This window comes from Arachis stenosperma, chromosome 2, assembly GCF_014773155.1.
Source record: "Arachis stenosperma cultivar V10309 chromosome 2, arast.V10309.gnm1.PFL2, whole genome shotgun sequence".
Lineage (NCBI taxonomy): Eukaryota > Viridiplantae > Streptophyta > Magnoliopsida > Fabales > Fabaceae > Arachis > Arachis stenosperma.
This window is the reverse complement of record NC_080378.1, coordinates 116,281,131-116,294,383: the sequence shown is the minus strand read 5'-3', so window position 1 is coordinate 116,294,383 and position 13,253 is coordinate 116,281,131. Positions and strand designations below refer to the sequence as shown.

The following is a 13,253-nucleotide window of genomic DNA, read 5'->3' as shown; positions in this document are numbered from 1 at the left end:
AAAGTTAATTATGATAAGTCAATTAATTTTATTTCAGTTAATAATAAGAAGATATATCAAAAGGGATAATTCACCCTCTAATTTAGAGAAGGTTGAATAATATTCACCAATTTAACAATTAATAAATACTAAATAAGATAAATTCTAATAATTTTTGACTAATTTATTTTGATTACCAAATATTTCTGCTAGACCATATACTATCTAAATCAAAAGTGTAATACATATGTAAGCTTTATTTATGTAGTAATAATGTGATAGGATTAATATTGAGCTTATAGCACAATTAGAGAATTATACTATAAAATAAGAGTATGATGTAATAATGTGGAATATGTATGATATAATTAGAAATTCTATTTTTCTTCTTAGCCTTAATTCTAGAGATCTCTATAGAAATTCTATTTTTCTTCTTAGCCTTAATTCTAGAGATCTCTATTCTATTCTTTCTGAATTTTTATCTAATTCACTACTATTCTTTGATATGAATTCGTATTTCATTGAGAGAATGGCTGAGAACACGAGAATACAATCGATATATGTAGGCGGCTATCAATCGTTTAGCCGAACAATCCGACAATCACCAAGAGAAATTCGTCACTATTACACAATCATTGGCGTCGATCTTTGTTCCGCCGCATTACATAAAGGTCAATTTTTCGTATTTTTAGGCACTGAGGATGTTCTTCAGTGGATTTTTTAGGCGAAAAGGTTCTTTCGGATCTGTGACATCCTAGAGGAAGAAAATATAGATTTAGTGGCTGTCAGCTTAGAGAAAAAGTGTTGGCTTAATTTCAAATTTTGGAGCGATTCGATCAGGTATCTGACTGGCTCACTCTTTCCACTGCACCCTTACAATTTGAGAATCCTAGGAAAGAATTGCTAAAATTGAAATATTCTTCATCTGTAAAATATTACTTTGATTTTTTCAATGATTTCGCTGCTAGAGTTTATGGTATGAATGACGCATTGCTATTAGATTATTTTATTGGTGCATTGATTCCGGATCTCAAGAGAGAAGTTAAGTCCTATTGTTCCACGTCCTTAATGCAGGCAATGTCCCTAGTGAGATTATTTGAAGAATAATTTGTTCCTAATTTCCATAGATGGTGGAGCCCAAATGTCCCGTACTCAATCCCACAAGACAAAGCTAACACCATGCAACCTGCTAAACCCAATTTCCTCCTAACATCTACTAAATCCACCTCCCAAACTTTAACTCCACCTCTATTGCCCACATCAAATAAGCTTGAAAATTTAAGGAAACTCTCTCTCATCGGAGCATTAATGTTCAACCAAACATTACTTCCTTATACAATTTTTGGAGGAACTTCCGAGTGAAAAGGTGGCCGAAGAAGAGAATGCTTAACTCAAGCAACCTTCTATAGTAGACAATGCTAAACCCCTCCACCTTTTCTATAATGTACTTGCAGACATTTTGGGGAGGCGTTCCATCCATTTCAAGCGGACAAAGAATGGCAAAAAATTCCGGATACTTATAGATGGTGAGGGCTCGGACAATTTCATCCATCCGGCTTTGACACAGCGCTTAGCAATGGTAGTGTACACAGTTCAAAGTCCAAGTAAGGAGTGGACAACTACTTCAATGTGAAGGCAAAGTCATAAATGTTCTGGTTACAATCCAAGACTACACCATTTTCATCAATGTCTTTGTCTTATCAATTGCAAATGAAGAATTAGTTCTCGGTGATATATGGTTAGAAACACCTGACACTTACTTGGTTAACTACAAGCGAAAGTTTATCACATTCTTGGATGGTAACAAGCTAGTGACCTTGCAAGGGAAGACAAGCCACACACCAACTCAAGCCCAATTTCATCAATTGAAAAGGTTGCAACACACACACACACTAAATTGTTGTCCTTTATACACTTTAACTCCGATCTTAGGAGAATGAATTACCGCTGCCTTTCGATTTACCGTCCAATATGAACCCAAAATTGGTCAGTTTGTTACACACCTATAATGCGGTGTTCCAAATTCCTAGGGGTTTGCCTCTGTCGCAAGCTCAAGACCATGCTATTCCCCTAGTGCCTAACTCAGCGCTAGTCAAGGTGAAACTATATCGATATCCACATAGCCAGAAATCAGAAATCGAGTGAATTGTGAATGAAATGTTGACAAAAGGCATTATACATCCGAGCACTAGCCCCTTTTTCTCTCCGGTGTTGTTGGTGAAGAAAAAGATGGCTCTTTGCAGTTTTGTACGAACTATCGGGCCTTGAATGCTGTCACAGTCAAAGATTCTTTCCTAATGCCCATAATGGATGAGCTATTAGATGAACTTTTTGGTGTGCAATATTTTTCTAAGTTGGACTTAAGGTCCGATTATCACCAAATTCATGTGAAACCTGAGGATTGCTTCAAGACGGCGTTTTGCACACATCAAGGTTTATACGAATGGTTGATGATGCCATTCGGGTTGACAAACACCCTCGCCACCTTTCTGAGTTTGATGAACTTGCTTTAGTATTCTTTGATGATATGCTAATTTATAGCCCAAATTGGCATTCTCATTTCATTTAACTCATTTGATGCATGTGTTGAATATTTTGAGGGACAATGCCTTATATGCTAAATTATCAAAGTGCTCTTTTGGACAAACAAGAGTTAATTACTTAGGTCATGTGGTATCCAGATAGAAAGTTAGCGTGGATGACTCCAAGATTCAAGCTATAAAACAGTGGCCTATTCCTACTTCCCTCAAGCCACTTCACATATTTTTGTGATTGACTAGCTATTACCGAAAGTTTATCAAGCACTTCTCGTTCTTGGCTGCACCCTTGACCGACCTCCTTAAAAAGGAGAATTTTATTTGGTCAGAGCAAACCATGGTAGCTTTTAGTCAACTGAAAACTGCCTTGACACATGCTCCCAATCGAATTTCAAACTCGTCCCTATATTTAAAATTGCTCTAAATTTGTTCTTGAACTTAATATCGGCCATCCTTGAGATATGTTTCAAAGACAAATTGATGACACGGTTGGACAGAGACCACGTGGGACTTGTAAACGTTGTTATTTCTTTTTTGGCCTAAACCTTTTATCCTAGAGACGGATGCGTCGGGAATGGGGACTGGTGCCTTCCTTAACCAGCAGGGTCACTCTATCACTTACTTTTCTAACTAGGGAGATGCAAGCCATCCTTACTGCTATCACCAACTTTTGTCACTATTTACTCAGCCATAAATTTGTTATCCAAACTGACCATAGAGCCTTAAAGAATTGCAAGGTTAGACCATTCAAACCTCAGAACAGCAGACGTGGTTAGCAAAATTGTTGGACAATGACTTTTCCATTGAGTACAGGAGAGGGTATGATAATAAAGGTGCAGATGGGTTATCCCGGACCTTCATGGAACTCACTTTGGTGACAAGCAGCCTGCTGCCATTACTTCACTAGGAGTTTCAAACATTTTAGGTTGAGTTTTTAGAAGCTGAATAGAATTCGAGTAGACTTCAAATGCGTCACAGCTTATGGTACTGAGATGACAGGCTTATTATACCAGATGCTTCACCTTTGATTACACACTTGCTTCATGAGAGTCACGATTCCATTATTGGGGGACATAGGGGTTATTAGAAGACACTTGCTCGCCTGACTGCCCAATTTTTTTGGAAGCATATGGCTAAATGCATTAAGGAATATGTCAACGTTTGCTCTATTTGTCAATAGGCAAAGTATAGTACTCAACCCTAGCTAAACTATTGGAGCCATTGCCAATCCCAACCCATATTTGGCATGATATGTTGATGGATTTTATCATCGATCTTCCTTTATTTCACGGCTGCTCTATTATCTTGGTGGTTGCTGATAAGTTGTCTAAATTTGTGCTCCTTATTCCTCTTTCTCTGGATTTTATAGCCCCAAAAGCGGTTGTAGCTTTTGTGCAAGAGATAGTGAACATTTCATGAGCAAATTTTGGGAATAGTACTGTGAAAATTAGAAATTATGCTGGCCTGGAGTTCTGCATACCATCCAGAGTCTGACGAACAAATGGAGGTCCTTAAGTGCTGCTTGGAAATGTACTTACTCTATTACACGCAGGAGAACCCGAAAGAATGGTTTAAGTTGCTACAATGGGCTGTGTATAGTTACATCTCATACCACTCTGCTATTGGCATGTCCCCGATCAATGCGGTCTTCGACCGAGACTCTCCAACCCTTCTCAAGTACAATACCAAGTCTATTGACACACTGGCGCTACAGGAACAACTGTTGCAGTGCGATATAGTACTGGAATCTCTAAAAAAGAATTTAAAGAAGACATAACTGCGAATGAAAATCTAGGCCAGGGGCGGAGCTAGATAAAATATTAGAGGGGGGTCAAAAATATTTATACAATAAACTAAGACTAAAATAAAATTTTAAGGGGGGCTAAACTGAAATTTACATATGATTTACATGTAAAAAATTAAAATTAGGGGAGGCCATTACCCCCCTTTCCCACCACCTAGCTCCGCCCCTGATCTAGGCAGATCAAAAGGCGGAGGATCAGAGTTCGAGTTCATTGTGGGTGATTTTGTAAGCTAAAGCCGTATCGCAGCACTTTGTGGCATTGCAGAAGAATAAAAAATTATCTATGAGGTATTTCGAATTAAACCGTTAAAAATCATGGCATGCATTGGAAATCTGGCTTATAAGTTGGAATTGCCCACCACAACTAGGATCCACTTTGTTTTTCATATATCTTTACTCAAGAAATATACTGGCAATCCAAATCCTCCTAATATTCTCACACTACTTTTATTAGATGATCAAGGGTACAAAACTCAACCCCATTTGATACTAGGGCACGAATGGTCAAGTGACTTGATACATGAAGAAACTAGCTTATAATATTTGAATTCAAATTATCAAAAACAGACCAAGATACTTGAAGAAATTAAAGGAACTTGCGCTAGAATTTGTGCAACCTTGAATGCGAGGATTCCAGAAGAAGCAAATTGTGCAACATCAGATTATCCAGAACCAAAATCATCAATAGACAAACTAGATCTAACAATTCAAGCCAAATTAGAATCAGATTTTCAACCAATAAACGATAATTCAACATATCCAGAAGCAGAAAATTCAATACTTAAAATTCTACAATTTCATATTTCAGGTTTAGATTATGAGGATACAGAATCAGAGAATGCAGCCGCAGAATGTGTCCAAAATTCAAACTAAAAGCAAAATACATCACAGGAGAATAAGGAGAATCATTATATTTCAATTTTGAATTTTAATCGCATCAGCAACAAGAAGAATCAACAAAACTTATAAATCAATCACAATTTTAAATCTAGAAATTCATTCAAAATTTCAAGGTCCAGTTCTAGTATCATCAATCACAATTTAGGATAAGATAACACAAGCAATTCAACAAGTAGAAGATTCAAAGGCATATTTGAAATTACCTAACGCGATTGTGATTGACGGTGTCGAGATTGATGTACAAGCAGTGGATGAGGGTGCCGCAACCACCACCAAACCCACCGCATCTTAACTCGAACGCGGTGGTCTTATTCGGCTCCAATAAAGCTTCAATGCGCTGAACAAAGGCGGCGGCAACGATGAAAAAACATCAGCAGAGCTAACCCTCGGACTACCGAGGACGGCACCTCCGTGAAGGGAGAGCAAATGCTCGCGACTCCCTGAGTTGACGGAGTAGCAGCAGCGACTAGCACCGAAGATCCTTGAAGATGTGGCGGAAGGTTCCGGCACGTTTTTCCAATCTTAGCCATGCCATCTCCTCTCCTTGCGGCGGTTTTCCCCTGAGATCGCAAAGAGGAGGCTCGAACGACGAACAAGTAGGTGTAGTGGCGGGTTTCGCGACTGGGATGGTCAAAAGAAACGACAATTAACGCATGTTGTGAAAGGGTGGCTACGGGTTAGACGCAATGGTATCTCCGAGGCAGAGAAACAACAATGTGTCTCTCCTCTTTTTTGATGAGAATGAGGAAGAGATGCTAAACCCTAACAATGAGTTAGGCTTCTATTGTGGGATAAAAGTTGAGCCAATTTATAAACAAAATTATGTTATATAATTGGTGGATTAAAATTTTTTAAGCAATAAGATTGTGATGGTAAACTTTTTTTAGCAGCAGCATAGAAAATATTATTTTAATTTTTACAAAATTTTTTATTAATTGTAATTAGCTTTTACAATTTTCATTAATATTTATATTTTTTCGTAATTTTGAGGATAAAGTTATTTTAAAGAGTAGGATAATAATAGGATTAGTATTAAATTTATAGTCTAATTAAAAAATTATACTACTATAAATGAAATTATAATATAATTAAAAATTTTATTTTTTCTCTTGATCCTACTTCTAAAAATCTCTATTTTGTTCTCTCTAAAGAACAAAGTGATCCATGTTTAAAAAAAAGACACTTCGATCCTCAACCTTTTTAAACTTTTACAAAATACAAATAAAATTATTCACAAAATTAATTTTTATTATTATTTAATAGATTTTTTAACAAAAAAATTGTATTATCCCAAAATAAAAAAGTTAAAAATCAAAATGTCCTTTTTTTTAGATAAAAATCACTTTATCCTTTATAAAAATAGACAAAAATCAAATTAAATATTTACTCCATCTATTCTTTGATACGAATTTGTATCATGATGTATGTAAAGTAGCGTTAAAAAAGTATCTCTCGTGAGTAACAACAGATTTTGCCATAATCCCTGGCTACTTGCAATGCATTGCCTCCTTTAAGAATTAATTTATTCAAATATTAATTAAAATCTTCCAACTAGCTAGCTTAGGGACTTTTGCCCCCCAAGAGTAATAATCCTCACATGTTGGAAAGATAACATCCAAATTCTTTTGATTACTTAAAACGTGTCAGGTTCACCGAGCTTAGCCATTATTGAAAGTTTATTTCATCAAATCCATAATAATATGCGACAAAACATCATGGAAGGTAGAGCCACAGAGAAAAAAAGTTAATTAGTGGTCCCAAATCAAGATTTCACTAGCTAGGGTTTTTGAAAATTTTCGAGTGCGTTACCTAGGAATATATATACATATGCATCCAGCTAATCAACTACTTATAATATTATAAACACTAAACTATTATTTTGATTCCGGTATTTAGAACAAATTTTAATTTTAATAATATACAATTAATATAAAATAATTTTATACATACATCTAATTATATAATATTACATCAATAAAAATAACTACTTTTTATATTGACCGCATAAATAGTTATTATCCAAAAAACAAATGTAATTATATGACTATATAAAATATTTTACACTGTCAATGCATTAAAATTAAACTCTTATTTTTATTTCAAAAATTTTAAATGAATTTAATAATACCGTTAAATTTGACAAAATAATAAATAGAGTAAATGATGTAAATAGTAACAACATTATTATTATTAACTCATATCTTTTTCTTCTGTGTATTAAAAAACATGATAAAAAAAATTTTTAATACCTTTTTTTTTTCAATATGCTTTTATAAATAATCCTAAATCCTATCAAATAATTATTAACACTTTAGAATTAAAAAAATTTTTTTACATTAGTAATAATATATAAATTAATTTTATTTACATACTAAAATCAAATATTATTGATTCTGTAATATACTAATTATTCATATTAAATATAACATTTTAATAATATTAAATTAGTTTAAAATTTTTAAAATTAAAATAAAATATTTAAAATTTTTTAAAATTAAAATAAAATAATTAAAATGTTAAAAATTAAATTAAAATTTGATCCAAAAATTAAAATAATTTACTCTATTATTATAAATAATATATTATCTACATAACTATATATAGATAACTCATGATATTTGCGACAAAAGAAGTCATCAAGGTATAGAAAGACAAACCATATTAGCCACGTGGGCATGATCACATAGAGGATTATATTGTCTTCAACGTTGTTTTTGCTAATCATGGCTTTATTTATTTTTATACCCTTATTATATCTCTGTATATACGACTAGCTAGTCCCATTGGGAAGACAAATTTGTTATAATAAAATATAAAGTTGGTAGTGCAAAACGGGTAAATCATAAACGGTTTTGTTGGTTTACCTACTATTTTTAGTGATTGAATCGGTATCTTATTTATTTATTTGCTTTTGTCTTTTCAGTGATAACTTATTATGCCAATTCTTTTCCTTCATGATATTTATTAGTGAAAAAAAAAAAAAGTTGAAAGAAGGAAAACATCTTATATAGGCTTGTAATAAGGACTACTGCGACTAGTCCCTTAGTTCTAAGTATGTTCTGAAAAAAAGAAGAAGAAGAAGAAAAAGCATGTTTTGAATTGAGGAGCTAGTTTAAAAATAAAATAATAATTAAGTTGGGCATTCTTATGTATTGCATTATAACCTATATATTATAGGATACTTTCCCATATATTATATATACAAAGAGAACTTCCCTTTAATTTTCGCAAGAAATTAATCCTAGCTTCGAACAAATTCAAGCAATAAACCTAATCTCAAAAATAAAGTCTCTAAAAAATTTATAAATATGAGACATTTTTTAATCTATGAACTAATTTTTTAAAATACGTTAAATTTATACTCAATTTCAATTCTAGCATAACATATTTTAATTATTTTTCATTTTGAAAAAGACCTGAAATTTCACTTATTTTACTGCTTTTATTAGTACGGTTAATTCATGGGTCGTATACTTCTTTAAGTAGATGATTAAAAAGAATGCATATTAAATATATTATTATTATTATTATTATTATTATTATTATTATTATTATTATTTATGTATCTCTATTTATCAGTTTAAATTTTTAAAATAAATAATTTTATAATATAGTATAGAAACTTCTATAATTAAAATTTCTAGAGTTTAATTTGTATTATTCTTAAATAAAAAATATAGTAAAAATAAAAACTAAAAACTGTATTTAAAAGTCTTGTTTCCTAGCTATGCTTATTTAGAGGCCAATTTTACAATATGATTTATAAACCGAAATGAAAATATTACTTCCAGTTAGGTTAAAAGACTTCTAAGTACGTATCCCCCCCCCCCCCCCCTTTTTTCCAAAAATAAATAAGACCAAAGACTTATATTTTAGAACAGACTTTAAATTAAAATCCGGTTTTAAATAGTCTAAAAAAAATATTTATTACTATAATAATAATAATAATAATAATAATAATAATAATAATAATAATAATAATAATAATAATAATAATGATAAGTCTATAGTATGTGCCATATGTCCTTTCCGTACAGAATTTGTAGTGTGACTTTTTTTTAGCTTTTGTTTTTTTTTTTTATTTAAATCTTAATCTAATTTGTTTATTTAACATGTTAGACAAATTAGACCTCCTTTCTATGTGTTAAAATTAAAAATTAAAAGGTTAAAATTCAAATAAGCAAAACAACTAAACCAACTCATTAGAAAGTACATCATATCAAAGAAATTAAAGATAACTATGATATTCATTTACAGATAGATGGATGAAAGATTATTTAATGTAATATTTCCGTACACCACTACTAAATTAGGGCAAAAAGCAAATCTGGAAGGATTTGTTAATTAAAAAATTTTGATCTATATCATCATCAACAACAGAAATTAAAACTACTGTAGTAGACACACAAATATATATGAACCAAAAAATACAGGAAATAAAAAAACATATTAAATCATCATCCTTTTTATTATTGTGATAGTCCAAATTAAAATTCAACAACTAAGTTCATCATCTAATTCCCAAGCTACTATATGGTTATAATAAGTACCATCATCAAACTCAATAAATATTTCAAACCCTTAACAAATTAAAAGATCTGAAATTCATACATGCTTATAGATATACATAATATTGCTCATGATCTCACACTAACAACACCATATAGCACCTAATAGATTAATGATATATGAAATTAAACAAGTTAGAAAGAGATTAAACTACTAGAAATTAAAATTAGAGAAGTAGATGAAGTAAGAAAAAGAACAAGAAGCTTAGCTTGGAGTAGTGACAAATAGATACCCTTTCTCTTTAGTCCTAGATATGGAGTAGTGTTTTCTTTTCTTGGTTATTATTCTAGTCTTCATCATCATCACCCCCATAACTATTATATTTTTCAATAAGATTAATATTATTTCTACTAATAGTGTTAATAACCTTATTATTATTTTGATTATTAGCTTTTTCACATTCCAATTCCCTAAACTTATGCAAGTACCTTTTGAGTGGCTCAGCATAATCATCAAACCCTAGAGTAGCCAAGGCCCAACAAATATCATCACCATTAACGGTCTTGCGCTTCTCCTTGTGACACTTGTCAGAAGCTTCACCGGTCACAAAGCTTATGAACTCAGAAACACACTCTTGCATAGTCTCCTTTGCTTCCTTTGAGATCTTTGCATTTGTTGGAAGGATTTGCTTCATGATTCTCCCAACATTTGCAATTGGAAGCAACCGATCTTGCTCTTTGATAACCCCATCATCTTGATGATGATTATGATGATGAGAAGAAGAAGAAGAGATTCCACTTGAAGAAAATGTGATAGTATTGTTGTACTTAATATTAAAGGGTTGTGTTGATGAGACTATGTTATCACTCATTTTTTTTTTCCTTTTTTTCTTTTCCCCTAAAAGATGTGTGAGGGGTTTAGTTTAGTTTAGTCCTCTCAAACACAGACACGTTGCTCTAAGTGGTTGTCAAGTACTCAATTTGTATGCATATATATAGCTGTATATAATTGAAGTTGGAGCCTTTCATATGCTTATGCAAAGTTTTCAAGAAGTGTATGTGTGTATGTGTATAATCAGCATTATTTTATAGGGTATAAAATATTCTCTCCCAATACTTTGGTTCAAATAATAGTTTGACATTAGTAGTTAAACAATATTTGTTATTGGTATATATGGTTGAGATATATATAACATAAATATAAAAATAAAATGATATAGAAGCATATTAAATAATGTTAAAGATCAGATAATATTATATGATAATATTAAAAAAAGTTGTTCTACCCTCCGAGAGATAAAGACAAATTAAAAAAAGAAAAATTTTACGAGACAAATTAAAACTGAATCATTAATCTAATTAAATTCTAAAAAAAAAATTATCAAAAATATCTAAGAAGTTTATAAACGTTGACAAAAGTACTTATAAATTAAGAAAATTAATGATGTATTCATGAAAAATGAGTTCTGTACGATAAAAGTATTCAAATCCTAATTTTTTGTTAATTTTTTAATAAAATTCTCAAACTACTTTACCCTAACATCATTCTACCGTCACTCCCTCTCTTCTCACTTCTTTCTCTCTCCTTACTTCTCCCTCTCTCAAAAATCCTCACAGAATCACATAACTCTCCTCCTACCTTTTTATTGTTGTCTGCCACCCAACTTCTCCGCCACCGCCAATCTCCCCTTCTCTCACTCTTAAGTTGACTACAATACCTTTGTCGCGCGCCTGTGACCCAACCTGAGGAGAACGTTGCCGTGACGTGGCTGTCCCAAATGAGGAGAATGTTATTGTGGCGCGCTTGATCCAGCCGAGGAGAACACCATCGTCGCGCGCCTAAGAAGAGAAAGGGGTCGTGGTGCTGCTGCATGCAGAAAAAGAGCTCGGTAAAAAAAAATCGGAGAAGAAAAGAAGACGGCACTGTGGATGAAAATTCTGCCATCGACGATGTTATAGCAAAAAAAAACTATTTCTTTTTTTTAAATATTTTTATTTTATTTTTCTTCTTTTCCGATATTGATTTAGTTACTAGCTACTAAAAATATACTTTTTAATTTTTTTAAATTTGTTTCTATTTTTTATGAAGGTTGAGATTGATTTATAGAAGATTCGGTTGATGGCTAATTTTGCTTTTGATTTTTGCTGAAATAAATTTGAAATTGGATGAATGGATTTGTTTATTTTTTATGGTTGATGACTGTTTCTGCTTCTGATTTTGTTAAAGTGAATTAAAATTGGATGAATGAATTTAAAATTTTTTTATGTTTGATTAAGTTGGTTTGGATATGGATTATAAACTTATAACTGAATCTGTTGAGATTCGATCCTCCACTACCATCACCACCATTGATTTTGGACTACTCTGTTGTAGCAGTAATTTTAGACTCTATGGCAAGGATTTTAAAAGTGCAGATTGAGTTATAGAAGGTTGAAAAAGTGATTAAAGTTGAAGGTGGAATAGTTTAAAAATTTTATTAAAACATCAACAAAAATTTAAAATTTAAATATTTTTATCATAGTAATCTATATTTTATGAATACAATGTTAATTTTCTTAATTTATAAGTACTTTTGTCAACGCTCATAAATCTTATGGATATTTTTTATAATTTTTTCAATTCTAAAACCCTCGTTAAAAACTATCTAAACTTTATCTCTAAACCATACGGGACTTTAACATATATGTTTTTCTTCCTCCAAAATGTCTCTTTCTCTTTTGTTTCAAAACAACTATATGTAAAACATTACTTATCTCAGAGAAGAATTTCACTTTCATCGAACTATTCCTCTATTCAAAAATAGATTAGTTCAAAACTAAATTAATTAGAATGTTAGAAAAATTATAAATTTTTTTTTATATAAAGACAACACACATATAATATCTTAGGGCGTGTATGTTTTGAAAAAAATAATTTTAAATTTGATTTATTTCATCTATAATTAATTAAAATGAATTCAATTGAAAATAAATTAAACTGAAAATGAATTATTGTATTTGAAACTAACTATGTAAAATTGGAACTTATATACATATCTATTTAAGTATGAATTGCTAGATTATATACGTATCTATGAGCCAATACAATTTGATATATATTGATGACATGGCAAATTATGAAAAGGGGGACACAGTGGCAGGCAATTTCCTTTGTTGTTGAGTTAGGTTTCGATATAACCGTATAAAGGATCATAGGGTTCGTGGGCCAATTATAATTAACTTCCCAAGATCCTTAGCTTAAAGAAAATTTTGACTCAAAGTGTATATATTCATATCAATTATCAATTATGGAGATAGTGGTCCCCAATCTCCACCTCTACACTTTCCTTTTGTTGCTAATGTATGTGTGAATAATTATAATTAATTTCTTTCGATTAATGCTGTCCATAATTTCGAAGTACAGTAAATATATAATAAAATATGTAAATAATTAATTTATTTGAGCTTGTGGATAATATAGTGCACACGTTGCTAGTATTGTTGCACATGTGTACATGTGTTACCAAACTATGACCTAAAAAGAAC

General features: G+C 31.5%; 1 protein-coding gene across 2 annotated transcripts; it reads right to left on the bottom strand.

Moving 5' to 3' along the window:
• Window positions 1–3,282: 3,282 nt before the first annotated feature.
• LOC130960402 (nuclear transcription factor Y subunit B-5-like) lies at window positions 3,283–10,754 on the bottom strand. Of its 2 annotated transcripts, none has more exons than XM_057885794.1 (2): window positions 10,218–10,741; window positions 3,283–5,019 (listed from the first exon to the last, which is right to left on the bottom strand). In XM_057885794.1, exons 1-2 carry the CDS (start codon window positions 10,598–10,600, stop codon window positions 4,983–4,985), a joined length of 420 nt encoding a protein of 139 aa, XP_057741777.1. In that variant the 5' UTR covers window positions 10,601–10,741; the 3' UTR covers window positions 3,283–4,982. The 2 variants fall into 2 exon arrangements, with proteins under 2 accessions (XP_057741777.1, XP_057741775.1); XM_057885792.1 differs by lacking the exon at window positions 3,283–5,019 and adding an exon at window positions 5,340–5,841 and having other exon boundaries at window positions 10,218–10,754.
• Window positions 10,755–13,253: the final 2,499 nt, after the last annotated feature.